Source organism: Embiotoca jacksoni, unplaced genomic scaffold (assembly GCF_022577435.1).
Source record: "Embiotoca jacksoni isolate LCO1_2020_lvr unplaced genomic scaffold, fEmbJac1.0.p SCAF_30, whole genome shotgun sequence".
In the NCBI taxonomy this organism is placed as follows: Eukaryota; Metazoa; Chordata; class Actinopteri; family Embiotocidae; genus Embiotoca; species Embiotoca jacksoni.
Genome location: NW_027185382.1, coordinates 834868 through 853084, shown reverse-complemented (window position 1 = coordinate 853084; position 18217 = coordinate 834868). Strand labels below are relative to the sequence as shown.

At 42.6% G+C, this 18217-nt stretch overlaps 1 protein-coding gene and 1 non-coding gene across 2 annotated transcripts; both read right to left on the bottom strand.

The window, feature by feature from the left end:
• Positions 1-1114: 1114 nt before the first annotated feature.
• On the bottom strand, positions 1115-1187 carry trnar-ucg (transfer RNA arginine (anticodon UCG)). Its single transcript has one exon. It is a non-coding gene; the product is annotated as a tRNA-Arg (tRNA).
• Positions 1188-3123: 1936 nt separating this feature from the next.
• On the bottom strand, positions 3124-18128 carry atp7b (ATPase copper transporting beta). The gene is made up of 21 exons (XM_069163911.1): positions 17873-18128; positions 14539-15310; positions 13023-13268; positions 12730-12893; positions 12475-12636; positions 12320-12393; positions 11841-12024; positions 11525-11758; positions 10546-10637; positions 10335-10462; positions 10045-10199; positions 9577-9711; positions 9285-9479; positions 8078-8260; positions 7794-7977; positions 7416-7556; positions 7183-7325; positions 6908-7111; positions 6714-6831; positions 6408-6510; positions 3124-5863 (listed from the first exon to the last, which is right to left on the bottom strand). Exons 1-21 carry the CDS (start codon positions 18017-18019, stop codon positions 5602-5604), a joined length of 4026 nt encoding a protein of 1341 aa, XP_069020012.1. The 5' UTR covers positions 18020-18128; the 3' UTR covers positions 3124-5601.
• Positions 18129-18217: the final 89 nt, after the last annotated feature.

The window sequence follows — 18217 nt, the reverse complement described above, 5'->3', positions numbered from 1 at the left end:
CCATCTCTAACAGCACTCATGACTTAGGGACCCCTGCTTGTTTGACACTGGTTATGCAATTTAGGCTTATTTTGCAGCTGCAGTCTATGCACAGGAGCCTCCACTAAAATACAATAAATATTTGTTGACAACCTTTTTTTTTTATCCACATTGAAAATAAGACTTAAACTCGATAAAAACGAACCATTCAAAGCAAAAGGAAAAGTTAATTTATCATCAGGGAACGGTGAATCCTCCATCCTCCGCTGCTCCAAATGATCTGATTGACTGTTGTCTGTCAGTAATGTTGGGTTGTCAGGAAAAGTAACAGGATTACAAAGCAAATCAATTTTAAGTCCTGTTGAAATCCATCGCCATGTCATTTGATTTAAATGTTGCCAGGTTCAAAAAGGGAGAGCAGGACTTGTTTATGGAGATTTACTGAAAATTTTGTCCGTGTTTGCAGAATACCTGCAGGTCCACCACTCACCTTGCGTCTCCACATGTAAACAATGACTTTCACTGAAATAGAAACTGTCAAGAGATGGATGTTTATGCATCGTGGCTTCAGTTTCTCCCTTTTCACTATCTGTAGCAAGTCTTTTCAAGGTGAATTCATTTATTTAGGTTTTTTTTTTATGAATTCAATTCAAAACCAGAACAGTTGGCAGAAGATCTATGTGAGGGATGCATAGCTCAGTGAGGTGCTGGTGACTGGTCATGTGGCTAGAGGACTTCCCCTTTAGAAGCAGAAGATGATGCAGTTCCAGCTTAGTTAAGGTTGAATGGCCAGTATGGGGCTTGAACCCATGACCTTGGTGTTATTAGCCCCACTCTTTGACCATCTGAGCTGGCTTCTGAGAACAACACGTTTTCCTGCATTGTACTGGAATGAATGACAATATAGCTTCATTTTGGATGTTCAGTCAGGCGTGACTACCTTTCAGGCTCTCAGGTGGAGGAGAATCAGCTAAACTGGTAGAAAGCTTGCTCAGCACATGAGAGGAAGTGGCATGTGTGAAATTTATTTATTTATGTGGAGAAAACAACCACAATGTTCTCAAGTTTTGCAGCAGTTAAATGTTATTTTCAAGATGCTTATTCATTTGAGATTTTGCATTAAACACATAAGTTCTAACCATGAAGGGACTTGAACCCTCAATCTTCTGATCCGAAGTCAGACGCCTTATCCATTAGGCCACATGGTCACACTAGTCACACATGATACAATATGCAAAGAGTGCCCCCTGGAGGATCCTAAGGTGATCCTGAGGTGACCCAGAACTAGCCTTTTGCTCGACTGTTGCTCACTGGTTGTGATTATAATTTGGAAACCCTGTTCTCATTAAAGTCTGCTCAGCCACTCTGGAAAGCAGAGCAATCAGAGGTGTGATGGTGTTAAGATGATTCCAACAAGGATGGGGACAGTCAAGTTTTGGTGCACAACATATTGTGGTGAATGCCGATTAGTTAAAGGCAGCAACCCAATGTCAACGCCCATTAGGGTGCAAAGACTAGAAACAATCCTCAGTGGAGCAGCGCCAGACTCTGATATTCCTGCAGTGAATTTGGGTCTTTAAACACCAGGTTAACCCAGAAAACGCTGCATCAGAGAAATGTATGCTTGAATTAAATCTTTGTTAAAATTCGCACTCTAATAAATGAGCCCCTGACTTTTTATTGGCAGGTCTGTGTGTCTCCATCCATCTGGTGATCTGTGGACCAATTGAAGCCCAAGGAGAGGACACATGTGGCCGAGTGGACAAGGTGTCTGATTCTTAAAATAACCTGTTCGATTATGTATCAAATTTGGTTAAATAGAAACAGGCCTGTTAGCTCAGATAAAGTTGCAAAGGTCATTAGTTTGATCCCTGTACTGGTGAGTTTACAACACAACCAAAGTAATCCACATTTCAGTTCATGAAGTCAGCACATTGGAACATAATGTCTCAACTAATACCCCTTGAAGTGGTCACGGCAAACCAAAAGTTCAAATTTAAAGTCCTGTTATTTATTGTTAACGTGACCCAGAAGAGGTTTGTGTTACCTTGTGCACAGGCTTCACTGAGCATCACACGGTGCGCCACTGGAGAACCTGAGATGAAAAATTCACAATAAATAAAATCATTTTGCCTCTGAGGTGAAAAAGTTCAAGTATGACACCTTTAGAAGCGTCAAATGAGCAGCTGCTGAACGTCCAAAGCAGCTGTCACATCATTTAAAGTTCACTTAGGAGGAAAGTGTCGCATGTGTTAAAACACGCTTTTAGCGCTGGAACATCTGTTCAGCAGGAGACTAGTATCACGCTTTAATTCTCATCTGGGAGCATAAACATTAAGGAGAAGGTTACCTGACAAGAAAGCTGTGTCCAAAATGGAATAACACCCAAATTTATCCATATTAATTTAAGTTCGTTTGAAAATCTGCTCAGCCATGCTATCAGAAAATAAATGCATCTCTGTCACACTGACTTCTTAAATTGTTTCATTCTCACACACACACACACACACACTCTTCACCTTTATCGGTCAGAGCTGATGCGTGACGATGCACCTTCACGGATCACTGTTCAAGGTTCAAACATCTGCAGAAGAGACAGAATGAGAGAGATATTTATGCCCTGAAGCTGCAACCTGTATTTAACAAAATTGACTGTGCAATAATTAATGTTTCACTTGAATGTTTAACATGTGGTCATTTAACAAAACTTGTGTTTGAACAAAGCTGTGTTATTGGGGTGAAATTAAATAAGTTTATTATATCACTCCTCTATTCATTATTGTTATTTTCCATTATTGTACACACTAAAGGTCCCATATTGTATAATTTCAGATTAGATTTCAGAATATCTTGGTTGTTTAATGCACGTACAAACAGTAATGTAAATATAAGTATTAGTTGGTATTGACTCTTCGCTTGAAGCGCCTGCGGAACTTTTATTTCCATCAGAATCTAAATCCCAAAATGATGAAATGCTCCAGCTATTCTTGCAAAAATACACTTTTTATAATAAATTTCACAGCAGATAAAAAGGTTTTTGTTTACTTCTACTAAGGTTTTTGAAGCAGTTTCATTAACATTCAGCACAAAGATATAAAGCTGGACCAGCCTATGGCCTCAGCAGCCCCATTCTAACCGGTGGCTGGGGAGGTCATTTATCAGGAGCTGCTGCAGCTCCTCAATCCAACAAAGAGCTTGTTTTTATCTGCAGGGGAAAAAGTTCAAAACTGTTCTTTCACAGCCGAGTGTACCTGTGCAGGAGTGAGATGTTTGGTCCCTCGGAGGCCGTTGGATGGAGCTTCTCCTCCTCCGTTGCTCCTCTGGTTGAGTGGACTGTCTTTGGAGAGAATCCGTCACCCCGGGGGTTTCCTGTGTCAGGTGTGTAAACCCTTTTCTTAAACCTGTAAGTGAGGAAAACATACTGCCCTCCTCTGGGTAATTCCATCATGACAAGGCAAATATAACCTTTAGTGTAAAATCAAACAAAAATCAAGATAACTTCCATGAAAAACTGCTCATGCACATGCATACCACTCCTACAGCTGCATTGGACAACCTATCTTTAAACTGTCTCTTCTTGGGATTTGCCTGCTGAAAAGACCTTTTGAGGATCTTCAAAGTCAAAGACACGGACCACAGATCTTTACAAATGTGTTTCCTCCTCTTTAACATGAGAGAAAAAAACATGAAATAAATAAATAAATAAATGAGGTTAACACCTTCCCACTGTCTGTCAGAGGGCATTGTTGAACGCCTTTGAATTCCTCCAAGACCAGCGGACTGTGTCAGTGGGTATTTCGGCGACCTAAAAATGCACTCAGCCGCAGGCTTTAGTGTATCGCCTTAAACCTGGCACGATTACAGATGCATAGCTGAGCAAGCAGACAACTCCCCAGGCTGATGCTGCTAAACGTAAAATACATTTTGACACACTATTAAATGAACAGATAAAAGATCATAACAGTGAGAGAGGAGATGCTACTGATAGTCTGCGGATGCTACAAAAGACAAACATTTGCGCAGCAAATCCACTCAGGTAAGAACGATAATCATCACTTCACATCCAGAAAAAGTATTTACCCACTAAAACACAAGCTGGTGCTACAAATATTAAACCAAAACTTCAAGAAATCTTTGGAAACAAAACATTGAAACATCAAAAAGGTCATGCCCAATAAAGGGATTTTTGCTGTCACCCTTTACAATAAAACAGAGTTGTACAAATACAAAAAAGTCTTATGTTCATGTAACTCTTTGAGGCCAATATTTTACAAAAAGCAAAGTTATGGAAAAAGTGTAAAAAGCTGAACTTTTTTTTTTTTTTTTTAATCTAAAGACCACTCAGATTTAACTTGCAACCTTTTGAAGGGGCCCTGACCCTTAGTTTGGTACCATCTATTAGCTAAAAGTAGCACCACCTTGACCAGCTACAACAGAAAAAATATTTTCTGCAAAACAAATACTTTGACTTGAAGTAAATTTAGTAATAATGGAGTTTTTGTTTTGTTGTACTGGTGCTTTTCCTTCAGCAAACGATCAAAGTATCTTTTCCATCGCTGCTTTTCACATCAGAGGGAAATAAATCTGTCAAGATATTTTTACAGACAACATAACAGATTGATTAAATATTAAAGGAGCATAAAATAAAAGAGGAGCAAAGCAGTTTAGGTATATTTATGTGACTGTGAGCTGTGTTTCTGAAGCGTAAGTCAGTATAACAGGGATACAATTAGTGCTCGTCTCAGCAGGTGTAATTAATAACATTAATGATGTGTTACTATGAAGTATCCCAGCTTTCACCTGTGCTTTTTGTGCCAATGGGTGTTAAACTGCCATAAAAAATAGCCCATTATGTGGTATGAGTGTGAGACGAGACTCTAATTTATAACCCTTAGGTCTCTGTTTCTGTGCAGTCGTGAGGAGGCTCAACAAAATGTGAAAGTCATTCTTTGTGGATAACTATAGAAACCGTGTATGAGGTCATTTGACTAATGCACTTCATTAATCTTCCCTGACACGGCTTGAAATACAAGTGGAGAAAAACCCAGAAGAAATCCACTTCTTCTTCTTCTTCGCTTCTATATTTAACATGGAAGAAGAAGAAGAATATAAAAACATAGCAACGTGAAAAGATATTTCTCAGACTGACTGGCAGCTGTGCATTTGGGATGTAAAAATGTCCAATCAAAGCACAAAATCAGATGAAACGGACGGGTGGATTTTTACACAGAAAATGATTTTTCCCTATCAATACATGCATTATTCATAACCTGCCCGACCGACTGACAGCCTCCACCAAACAGAAAATGTGCACAGTAACTTTACTTCGAGTTATAGATATTGTAAAAGTACATTTGTACAGCAGCCTTTTTGGATTTGCGAGACACACAAGCAAACTTGTTTTACAGTGTGTGCCAACTTGAATCTACGTGGCTCCTTTTACCAGTGATGCAAAATGGTACGAGGCTTCAGGACGAGGAAAGGGATTGTTTCGTTGTCTGTTCAGTTCATTAGTTTCTGTCCACAATATTTACATAAATACAAAGAAATCTTATACAAAGAGCTTTACTAAATTCGTAAACATGAGAACCAGGCAGACACTGAGTTCCTATCTTCCCTTTACTAGACGTTTAGGTCTGCAGGCTGGTTGTCCAGGAGGGAGTAGCGGTCGGGCTCCTGGGAGGCGTTAATGGACGTGCCCTGGCTGGAAAGGGCGGAAGGTGCAGCGCCGCTCTGGCTGAATTGTTCCCGAGTTGCGTTGGGGAGAGCAGGGCTGCGCCGCCGGCCGTCCAAACCCGGATGTGTGCTGATCTGAGACGAGTGAAGGCTCCTCATTTGGCCTCTCGCACGCACCTCGTACAGCGCCACCGATGTCTTCTTATACCTGAAAGAACCACGTAGTCATTGTACTAACCTCTGAATTCAAGCAAGGGGGGAAAGTCATTTGATATTTGAGGGAGGGAAAAATACAGGACAATGACAAACAGCTCTTATAGATGTTCCTTACAGGATGGATTTATGTTCTAAATATGAATTACTGAAATCATCTTTATGTTTGCTCCTTCTATTGTTTACTAGACAAGTTAAAGGTGCCCTGTGGAGTTTTTGTTTACACTAATGCTTCTCACCCACACAAATTATTTGCATTTTTGAGGCCTTACGAATAAGCTGAGTGCATTTTCTTACGAAAAAATTTAAATGTTTTTGCAGATTGCTTTTGGACCCGTAGTCACAAAAACATGTGTAACTCACACGTTGATGTTGACCAAGTAACAAAACTTGTAGCTTTCCCCGGCTCAATGCATCTCCCTGTGCTGCACACTGTTCATGTTGAAGAGGTGCAGTCTCTGAACTTTTTGATTCACCCTCGTAGTGGAGTGAATAATCCCTAATATAAAAATAAATGATGGGAATCAATACAGACTCACATTTTCAGCAGTAAAGAGGAAAGAACCACTGAAACAGACGAGGCGGCCATCGCACCCGAGCCCATCCAGGGTTGCAGCACCAAGCCGACGGGCATAAACACACCTGCAAGCAACAGAGGAGAGTCATCCACAAGAAACAAATCATCACACTTGCAGTTTCAAGTTGGAAACTGGATTCTTTTACTGCTTCAGGAGACGTTTAGATATTTAGAATAAGAACTTTTCAAATGATTCTGTCTTTGCAAAGCTCTCAGGATTTGAAGCATTAAATTTACAAAGAGGAAGTGGCGTACAAGCAGCCCTCACCTGCAGCGACTGGTATTCCCAGAAGGTTGTAGATGAGGGCGAAGACAAAGTTGATTCTTATCCTGCGTACCGTCTTCTTCGACAGCTCGACACTCGCCACCACATCCAGCAGGTCGTTCTGCAGAGAGGGAAATCCGTCAGGTCAGACTGTTTAAAGATGTCAGCTATCTCTACAGTGACTGTCAGCCACCTACTCGGATAAGGACGATGTCGGCCGCCTCGATGGCCACGTCGGTGCCTGTGCCGATGGCGATGCCGACATCGGCACGGGCGAGGGCGGGCGAGTCGTTGACGCCGTCTCCCACCATGGCCACTCGCAGACCTTGTTCCTGTAGCTCCTGCACTTTGGCCACCTTGTGTGATGGCAGCACCTCTGCAAATACCTTCCTGATCCCCACCTGCAGGCAAACAAAAACTCTGATTTCATGTCATATATTCAGGTGACCCTTTATAAATGTGTGTTACTTACCTGTGCTGCTATGGCTTTGGCTGTGCGTCTGTTGTCTCCTGTTATCATGACCACCTCGATGCCCATGCTGTTTAGTGTATGCACCGCTAACGCTGACTCTGCTTTTACTGTGTCTGCAATTGCAAACATGGCACACAAAACTCCTACAAAGAAACACACACAAAACATACTATGAAGTTCAAATACGGCCTGTAAAGACCGGAGAAGGAGAACATGATTCGGTTAATTCTCACCGTCTATGGCCACCAGTATGGCTGTTTGGCCTTTGGTTTCATGGCTCGACATGGCCGCATCAACGTCTGCTCCAATGTGGTGGCCGTTCCTCCTCATCCACTCTCTATTCCCAATCAGGACAGAGTAAGACTGGCCCTCAGCTAGAGGCAGAGACATGTGATAAAAACAATGACATCAGGAAGTTAGTCCGAAATCAAAACTTTGATTTGAAGTGTTCAGGATAAACTCCTGATTGATTAAAGTATTTCTCATAGATTTATAATTGGAGTTTACATGATGGATATCTTTCATCTCTGGTTTTGTGTAATAAAACTCATCTGATAGCAGTGACCCAGCACACATTCATCTTTATAGGGAGCTCACGGCAGGCGACTGACCTGCAGAAGTGGCCGCCCCGGTGGAGAGCAGGCTGCTTCCGTCAGTGGTTGCTCCCGGCAGCAGGAAACTCTCGTCACTCTGCTGCAGCAGCAGATGCTCCACGCTGGACACCCGGCAGCTGATCCCACAGCCGGGCACCGCCTGGAAGTCCTGGCAGTAGCCCAGGACATCAGAGCCGAGCTCCTGCCAAATGCACACTCATTTCATTTGGATACAAGGTCTGTAAAGATTTATAGAGCGTAAAAACACACGCACTATAAATATCTGTAAACAAGCTTCTCACCTCTTTGCAGTGTTTGGCGACCGCCATGCCCAGCGGGTGCTCGCTGCTGGTCTCCGCTGTGCCGACCACCGCCAGGATCTTCCTCAGGGGCATACGGGCCATTTCCCACAACACCAACACTCGAGTCACCTGCGGCACGCCGTTTGTAATCGTGCCGGTCTTATCGAACATCACCAAATCGATCTGAGGAAGCAGAGAAGCAAGAAGACACACAGAAGTCCGTGTTATTTTATCATAGTTTCTTATTCATGGTCATCTTCACAGATGTGCAACTGTCTGTCCAGAATGATAAAAGGTTTGTCTGGGCCATGAGTCACATTTTATACTCAAAGTTTGCACAAAGTGTGCTGCTGCTGCTGCTGCTGCTGCTCTCTCTCTCTCTCTCTCGGTACATCCAGTACAACCTGTGGAGATGAAGGATTTCAACTTCGGTTTTTGCCTCAAGCAGAAATGTTCTCATTCTGAGCAGACAGCACATGTCCAGGAGACCTGAGACCTCCTGCTGGATTACAAGTTAAAAGAAGTGTGCGAGGTACGTTGACGTAGTCAAGCAGTAACATCTTATGCCACACGGTGTCACTAGTTAATCAGAAGAGAAACAAATTTGATATTAAAGAGACAATAATGGAATTTTTGACTGCAGAGTGACACCGAGATGCCCAGGAGGAGGATCTCTGTGAGATCTGTCAGTGTGGGGCAAAAACAACTGGTCATTTATCCTGCATGAAGTAAGAAGATTAAGAAGTATCACTTGCATCTTAAGGGTGGTATGCTGCATGTCCACATACCAGCACTTTGTTTTCCTGACTGTAATGGCAACACAGACACACTGAATCAGTCAGGTCATGACTCAAGTATTTTGTGGAGCTGTTTTGACTGGTGGAACCACATAGGTCACACAATGGTGTCACTATGGTTTAGTTTCAGTATCAGTGAGTGTTCAACAGCTGATAAATCAACAGGTTGACAATTCAATAATGAACATATTAGCATGTTTTAAGTACTTCAGGTGCAGGAAGAGCAGCTGCATGTACAACGTACAATAACAATGAACTATTAATGTACCCTTATTCCATATCATTTTGTTTTGCCATTCATGGACATTTATGAGCTTAATGTGTGTATTTTCTCTCATTGCTTTATAAAGACTGTTAGGTGTAAAGCAGGAAGTCATCAGAAGTCAGAAGCAGGATGTAAAGTGCATCACCTTATGGGCCATCTCCAGCGGCTCGCCTCCTTTAATGAGGATCCCGTTCTGCGCTCCAACTCCTGTGCCCACCATGACAGCCGTCGGGGTTGCCAGCCCCAGAGAGCAGGGGCAGGCGATGGACAGCACTGTGATGGACGCCTGGAAGGCGAAGCGGACGATGACTTCCGCCTTGGAGATGTTCTGGTTGTAACCCTGTGAGGTGGAGAGCGGATCATCACAGCGATGTCACAATGCTCATGTTATGAAACTACTTTTGTTCACAGATGAAAACATTTTTGTGCGCACCTACCGGGAAGTTCTCCTTCACAATGTCAAAGTCGACAAACCCAATCGCCAGCCAGGCCACAAGAGTCAACAGGGACACGAGAACTATGAAGGGCACAAAGTACCCGCTGAGTCTGTCTGCAAACTGCTGGATGGGAGCCTGAGCAAACCAGAGGAGGGAAAATAAGATCAGTGATATAAAAAAAAAAACCTCATTTTCTTTAAAAGGACGCTCCAATAATCAGTGCTTTGTCAACTGTCTTATTCCTCGTAGGTGCAAAAGTGTACTAAAAAATGTCTGAAACTTAATTTCAAATTTCAATAATTTGCTGGTTTTAATGTGTAATTGCTGAATATACGAGGTATTAAAAGACTAATGCAAATGTTTTGCAGTGTTTTCATTTGTAAAAAATCTTGAAATGATTCCTGCACTGTTCTTCACTTACAGGGTACATGTGAGTGATTTTATGGTTTGTGTTTTTGTGGCTCTTACCTTGGAGGTTTGTGCTTCTTCCACCAGTCTGACTATTTGACACAGAGTTGTTTCCGCACCGACGTGAGTGGCCTCCACCAGAAGAGCACCGTGAGCGTTAATGGAGCCAGCAATCACCAAACTGCCCACTTTCTTGCTAACGGGCATCGGCTCACCTGACAGAGAGAAAGAAAAACTGAAGCTTAATCTACAGCCAGAAAGCATAACCACGAATGTGCTCCGTCTGACCTTCTTCCTCAGACTTCAGCACGGTGATACAGTGAGTCACTGCAGCTCTTTTGTCCTCCTACCTGTGATTAAGGACTCATCGGCCATGGAGCTTCCTTCAATCACTTTCCCATCGATGGGGAACTTTCCCCCCGCGAAGACCTTCACGATGTCGCCCCGCTGCACCAGCTCCACCACCACCTGCTCCTCACTAAAAACACATTTAAAGTTACACTTTATGAGGTTTTGTTCTTCTATAAAGACGATTCATAACAATTGTGTTTGTAGTATCACCTGATGATGGAGTGGTTGGGTCCCAGAGTGACCACGGTGGCATCAGTTGCTTGAAGTGACATTAATTTGGCCAAAGCTTCGGACGTTTTACTCTAAAAATGTAGACACAACACACACTCACTGAGAAGTGCATTCCTGATTGGTTGGACTTGACTATTAATTATTTCAAAGGCCCAAAGTGCAGGATTTTGGCATCAAAATGAAACCTCATTTAGGCCTTCTGTATCGTACAATACATGAAGAAGACGCCAGCCTTCCTCTGCAAATGGAGCTGAAGTTTTCTGAGTTTATACTGATGTCATAAGGCCGAACAAAGGTTGATGGGAAATATTGTCTGGTCTTCAATTTTACAAACAGTAGCTCCAATAATGCCATTTTATTTATTATTTTAAGATGCCGTAGCAGTATTTGATATTTAAATATAACCCTTTGGCCATATCACATCACAGTGAATTCAGATTTGTTAGCAGTTTTAAATTAGAGCTACAACAAACGAGACTTTAGGATCATTTCTGCTCCAAGTAAACTTGTGTTTCTGTGGAAGCAATTCTCTGGATAAAATCTAGCATCTGCTGGTGTGCAGTAAATCATTGACTACAGTATCTCCTGGCATGACAAACAAAAATATCTGAGGTTGTTAAAATGCCCTCTGATGAGTCATCAAAACACTGCCATAAAAGCTTGGGACTGTCAGCTGAAAAATAACAACTGCACTGCTTAAAGCAGACAAGGAAAGACACTGAAGAAATATAAACGAGGCTGTCACTGTTCTGTTAATGCACATTTCACACAAATGAGGCAAAAAAAAAAATCAGCAGCTTTCAGTTTCCCGAACACACAAAAGTGACTAATTTTCTCAGGTAAACATACAGTTAAATTGTTGGGAAATATGTTTCCAGCAAAGAATTAAAATCTAAATCTATACTAGTAACACGGCATGGTGGGAATCTGTGAGACCTCTTTTCTCCTTTTATTTTACCTTTGCGATGTGCTCCAGCCATCGCCCCAAAGCAATGAACACAAACAGCATAGGTGGCGTGTCAAAAAAGGTGACGGGGCTCTGGCTGGCTCGCTCGGCCATGGCTACGACAAGGACCACGCAGGAGTAGATGTAGGCAATAGAGGTGGCTAGGACAATCAACACGTCCATGTTGGCTGTGCGGTGTTTCAACGAGCGATACGCCTGGACGTAGAAGTATCGGCCTCCAAAGATCTGAGGCGGGAGAGACAGAAAGGCAAAGACACGGTCAGGTGAAATAAAGCCCTAAATGACCTCTGTGTCATGTTTCCCTCACCTGCACAGGTGTACAGAGCAAGAAAAAGGCCAGGTTGAGGAGGGAGAGGCCAGGCAGCACGTTCTGCTCCTCCGGCATGGAGCCGCCATGTTCCTGGTGCTGACTGTCCATCACCATCATGTAGATCATGAGGCCCATGACGGGCAGGCCGAAAATGAGGCTGAGCAGAAAGGAGTTCTTCCACCTGGATGGACAGCAGGAATGTGTCACCACAGAAACACATCTTCCCCTTCCTTGTGACATTATCTGCTCTCTTTGCACTAATTTCTATCAATTCCATGTATGTTTATTATTTTAAAAGGCAGAGAAACAGCCCTTTAACAACCTCTGCCAATCATTAAATCTCTCACAGGCACCATTAATTACATCTTTCTGTTCAGTAGCAGCGTGGACATATTTTACAGGTTTTAATGCAAATTTGTGACGTTTGAAAGCTTGCATGCCTTCAATAAAATGAGCACTTTAAACCAGATACTTGCTGTTGAATTTCTTCTGTGTGGTCGAGGTTGTTTTTGAAGCCCGCCTTCACCAGGCCGGCTTCGAATCCAAGACTCTGGAATAAAGAAAACAACAAACAAGATATAACGTCACAGGTGTAAATGAGCGGATGTTTGAAATAGACTGTAAAAATTACCTGGATGATCTTGATAATATCTCGAGCTCCAAGCACCTCTGGGTCAAACTGTATCTGTGCTTTTTTGGTTGCCAGGGCTACTGAGGCTCCAAGGATCCCTTTTGTTGTGGTGAGCTTGGACTCAATGTTGTGGACACATGAGGCACATGTCATGCCTGTTATCTGCAAGTGACAGAGGGTGGAAAAACATGGTAGTTTTGCTACTCTGGGGAGTTTATATAAAGTCCTGTTTCCTATAATGTTGTGCGGTCTTACAGTGAGGTCCAGTTTTCCATGTGTTACTGCATTGTCTTCTATCAGTTTGGCACCGAAGCCCAGGTCCTTTATGAGCTGGGTTACAGCAGCAGCATCCAGTACGTTTGAATCATACTTCACCTCCGCCTTCCCAGCCATGAGTGACACCAACACGGAGATGATTCCTGGAAACCAAAGTGGTTTTGAAATACTGTCAAACATACACAGTTTACTCAATCATTAACCATTCATTCATCAGGGGCTCTCGCTGTAAATGCTGCATAGACACATATAGGTTGTTTAATCACACTCACCCTTGTGTTTGAGCAAGTTTCTCTCGATGTTGGCCACACAGGAAGCGCAGGTCATTCCCATTACACTAATAAAGCACTTTTGTGCTTTCATCTCGGGAGAGTTGGGATGACAGCTTGCAGAGTTTGCCTGTGATCCTGTGCCATTGCTGACTCCCGTCCTGCCGGGTGACTGCGAGTCAGAAAGTTCAGAAACTCCACAGCTTACAGGCCTGGACTTCTCATGACTCAGGGAGCTCTTTATAGATCCTAAAAGGATAAAGTACAACGTCAGAGCGGAACAGAGCTAGAGATGCATAAAGGCAGCCAAAGAGGATATATATCCCAGTCTACATTTTTCACTTTAAGTCCAGAATCTTCCTCCTCAAATGGGAACGTATGAAATGTAACTTACTACACAGGTAAAGCAGAAATATTGAACCAAACATGTCCATTTGGACACCCGACCTGTTCCAGATACAGTTTATAATTGATGTGCTAAATTGTAGACATGAGGTAACAGTTCAGCGTTGACTCTGCTTATAACCTGCCTGAGTTAATTCCACGTCTTGGCAAGCTGTTTTTGTCATTTAAGCCCCGGCCGGCATGAGAGCCCTTCTAGTCGCACTGGAGAGCATACTTTGTCTGGTTTCCACGGTAACCGCTGGAAACTGAGGTGAGGTGAATGTGGGGAGAATATCCTGTTGGCTTAGAGGCCTGAAGCACCGCAGAGGTTGTGCAGTCAAGAATTTGATGAAAGTATCTGTGCACAAAATGCACATGTGCCACTTCTGCTCCGAAGTTTTTCAACTTCACAAACCTCTGAACTGTGATAAAAACAGATTCTTCGGATGTACACATTATAATGTTCTCCTCCTGAGAGCATCTCGAAATATCATGTACAAGATTGAATGGGTGGGATGGGATGTATTGCTTGAAAGACACCAACATAAGTCCTTCAAGGGCATCTGACAATGGGAGCTTTTCTATGTTGAGCTGAGCAAACTGAAAAACCAGTTCAGCGCTATGTGTGCTCAAAACCAACTTCTCTTCTCGGAAAGAAAATGAAGAGCCGAGGTCCCGCTGGGGAATGATGTTTTTCCTGTTCATCCTATTAATGATTAACTTTCACTTTTACTAGAAATGTGTGTTTACTTTTCACATGAAACAATCTCCTCTTATTAACAAATGTGTCTGTACTCATCTGTCTGATTATTGTCTCGTTAAAGAAAGAATAAAAAAGAAATGCAAGGTTAGCTGAAATAGACACATGGGGCAACCAGAAAGAAATGACACGTCAGACAGATCACAAAGATATTCAAAACAACCACAAAAAGATGCAAAATGATCAACCCGGAGATGGAACTGTTTAAAATGAGATGCAAAATAACCGAAGTGCATGCAAAATGTCTGCAAAAAGACACAAAAGCATCTAAAAGAGGTGCAAACACACCGTAGAGACTTGGAACTGCATCGGCATCAGTTTTTTTCACAGTTTTTAAACCTCTGCACTGAGTGAGCATCTCTCGTTGGTACCTACCGTCCAGTGATGCATCAAAGCCCATGTCCTCGATAGCTGCCCTGAGCTGCTCCGGCCCTGTCCAACTGGGGTCAAAGGTTATCGTTCCCTTTTCCTCCTTCAGTGACACCACTATGGACTGCACGCCAGGCATCTGAGAGATCCTCCCTTCTATGGACTGCATGCACGAGTTGCAAGTCATCCCTACAATCCTAATGGTTACAGTCTGGGTGGTTAAATCCAACACATCCCTCTGCCAGGAGCTTAAATCTCCTCCAGACAGGCCGTCGGGTAATAAAGCGGCATCGAACCCCATGGCCTCGATCTCATCTCTCAGCTCCTCTTGTGTAATGAGAACAGGTTGAAATACAACGGCGGCTGCACTCTCTTGAAGAGACACCTGAATGTGTGAAACGCCTGGTAGCTTCCCGATCTGCTCCTCGATGGACTTCACACAGGACTGGCAGTGCATGCCGTCCACGCTAATCTGCACCGTGGACTCCACACTGTATCCCAAAGCCTGGAGCTCCAGGGTGATCTCTTTGGTTGTGGTAAGTGAGGTGTCATAGTCCACTATGGCCAAACTGTTGGGCACGGACCAGCCGACAGCGAGGACTCCATTCAGGCCGTGGATTCTGGTTTTGATGGCCTGGACCTGCTGCTCAGAGGTGAGTCCCGGGAGCTTAAAAGTGGCTCTGGAGGCCGTTTTGGGTGGAGGGTGGAGCTCACTCTGGCTGCCATACTCGTAGGCCAGGTTGTCAAAGCCTTGTTTCTCGGTGTCAGGGCCATTCTCCTGGAAAGATGAAGGCAGAGTCTGTCAGGTCAGCCTTTTTCACCTCTGTAAACCTGACACTGATTAGTACGTTTTCCAATCTACTTAAATAACTCTGTCCATAAAAGCCACCTGGAGATTCTGCAGACTAAAGTTACATGACCTCTGCATTTCTAAAATTAACTTCAGCCCTGCTACATTTTCTGTTTACGTGACATGATGAGACAAATTTACAGGTGTCTATGTGCTTAAGATATTTCGATTTCAAGAGTTCAAGTCCACCAATAAAGCAAAAGTTTGGGCAGGTTTAATTCCTGCTTTGTTGTTTTACAAAGCAGTTTGGACAGTTTAATCCACGCTGGCTGGACGGGCTCTTTTGGTCAGCAAAACCTAAAAGTTTTTGGGACAGTGATCTGTTCTCAAGCACTATGTGGGCCTGAATCACTAACTGTTAAAATACTCTCAGACACGTTCAATCCCCCATCAGGATGTCATCTAAACTGGGGGACTTCGTTCCCGCCCAGCAGAGCAAGTTTGGGGCCTAAAAAACCCACATGACTGGCCCCTGACATAAGCCTCCCAGCATGACTCTGCTTAAAGGCTCCTCACTGAACTGAAGAGAAAAGTCAACCCATATGAAGAGCTGTTGGAGCTAAGGTGCAGCGTCAACATCAAGTCATGCTGTTCTCGAAGCACATCAAAAAATGAAAGCCACGGTACGATTTTCTGAAAACAGAGTTGAAAAAATCAGTAAGACAATCTGGCAGAAGACAACTATGCTTGAGTCCATGTTTGAGTTAAAGTCTTATCACTCAGTCAGTCAGTCAGTCAGTCACTGTTTTGATCAAATATTTCCTTGTGTGCTTTACTGTTTCTCCAAAATGACAGTTAAATTGAATTTAATCCAATATATGAAGCAGTTAAGGGAATGCAAAGAACTTCTTTCATTACTAAGTGCACCATTTAAAGGCATTTAAAAACGGAACACTGAATATGACCATTCATAATTAACCATGCTGCTGTGATGTTTAAACTTTATTAAACATTAAATAAATTAGAGTCAAATCAGGCTGCTGCAGAAAGGAGTTCAACTGTTCATTTGTCTCTAAATTACTGCCAAATACTGATTTTTCTGAGGAAGAAAAGTGACTAATCAAAATTAATTTGCTTAATTGTACATTTTGCATTCATATAAGATAATTAATGATCCCTGCATAACTTCAGATTAATATATAATTTGTATAGGAAAATTATATAACAACATTACTTTATTACAGTGATCTGCTGCCTACCTGCATCATGAGCACCTGCCGTCACACCTTCCTGTCCTGACTAGTCTTTTGGCAGCTGCATCTAAATATGTTCTTAGATAAATCAGGTGTGGAACAGCTATTAAGGATGGGTAACCGTTTGGACCAATCAAATCAACCCACTGATATAATCTACCTGTAAAACACATCTGTGGTACAAGCAATGGAGAATGTCCAATATTATTGCAGTAACTTGAATGCAGCATTAGTAGAGAGTGATTCTAATCAGAGGTTTTCCCAATTTGAATAAAAATAGGTGACAAGCACTCCTCTAGTGTGTTGTTAGAAATTACACTTTTTAATGAATGCCCATAACTTTACTTAAACCAGCTGAGAAAATTCACAACCAAAGTCAAAGTCCTTCAAATGAGAACAAAGTCATAGGCGCATTACATTTGTACTAAAAAAAAAAAAAAAAAAAAAAAAAAAAAAAAAAAAAAATTTAAAAAAAAAGCAACACTGTGCAGCACCTTAACAATTAAAAGACAGATTCACTGGATAACAAGACTTTGAACAGATTAATCTATATAGAAAATCTGGATAATGGAAGCGAACAACTGCGCCGTGTTTCCTTACGCTGCAACTTTTCTGCTACTTCTAGTGACTTGCATGATTGCATTACATCCTTCTGGCTTTTGTCCAGAGCAGATACAATGAGAGCATTCAACGTGCTTTGGCAACAGGAGCATCGATGATACACGAGTACATTCTGTGAAGTGTTTCACTTAATTCCATTCCTAAGACGTTTGTGCAGAGCTGAATCACTGCAATAACAATCAAATGAAACGCCACACATGGAGGGAGCCTGACGCATGTATTCCCATCGTTTTGTTTTTAGTTACTCAAAAGTTTTACTTGCCTGACATCTCTGAACATGCTGCATACATGACTAAACAAGGGTTTCCCTTTGGATAATGATTTTTAACAGCTTAAACAAGTGAAACTTCTCAGCACTTCAGAATAAAAAGTGCTTAATTCATTTAAAATTGACTAATCAATAATTAATTTAGGTAGTTTATTTTTTAACCAAAGCTTCATATTTTATGGGGTATTATATTTCTTGGATAACATTTCAATGTTGTCCGATATATAAAGCTATCAGGTAAAGGTACCTTAAAATACTTGCGTAATTGTACCTAGTTACTTTGGAAGACCTCTGGTCAAGACAAAACTTTCAAAGACAATCTACTTAAATCGTCTGCTCAAAAAGTCAAACTATTGATAGAGGATAATCAGTTGTAGATGTTCCACAGCTGTCTGGAGGCCCACGTACCTTCAGCTCAGCCGCACGGAGTCTCCTGTTGCCGCCTCCTGAGTGGACACTACAGGTGCAGCCACGTTCAACCATGCAGATCTGCTCCCCGGAGGACGATTTGGACTCATACTTGGTCGGGCTTTTTGGCGAATTCGGCGAGAACATGTTGGCGCTGCTGTGGCGGAGTTCGACTTATCGTCTCATGTTAAAGTCAGGGGGCAAAAGTCCGCAGCGGGAAGGCGCTTGATCCAGGAGATAAGAGGAGCGCAGCGCCGCGCCAGTGCGCACAACGGCCAAACGTCATTTTTCTGCGGTCAGCTGTGGAGTTGGTGGTTTTTCGATCACAGGGGATTCACGGAGGCA

Excerpts from the sequence above, each read along its gene's own strand:
- atp7b (XM_069163911.1), bottom strand. The coding sequence starts at position 18,019 with ATGTTCTCGCCGAATTCGCCAAAAAGCCCGACCAAGTATGAGTCCAAA. Across the intron at positions 15,311-17,872 it reads TCCGTGCGGCTGAGCTGAAG|GAGAATGGCCCTGACACCGA; the intron begins GTACGTGGGCCT and ends TCATCTTTCCAG. Across the intron at positions 6,511-6,713 it reads GGGAATACCAGTCGCTGCAG|GTGTGTTTATGCCCGTCGGC; the intron begins GTGAGGGCTGCT and ends TGTTGCTTGCAG.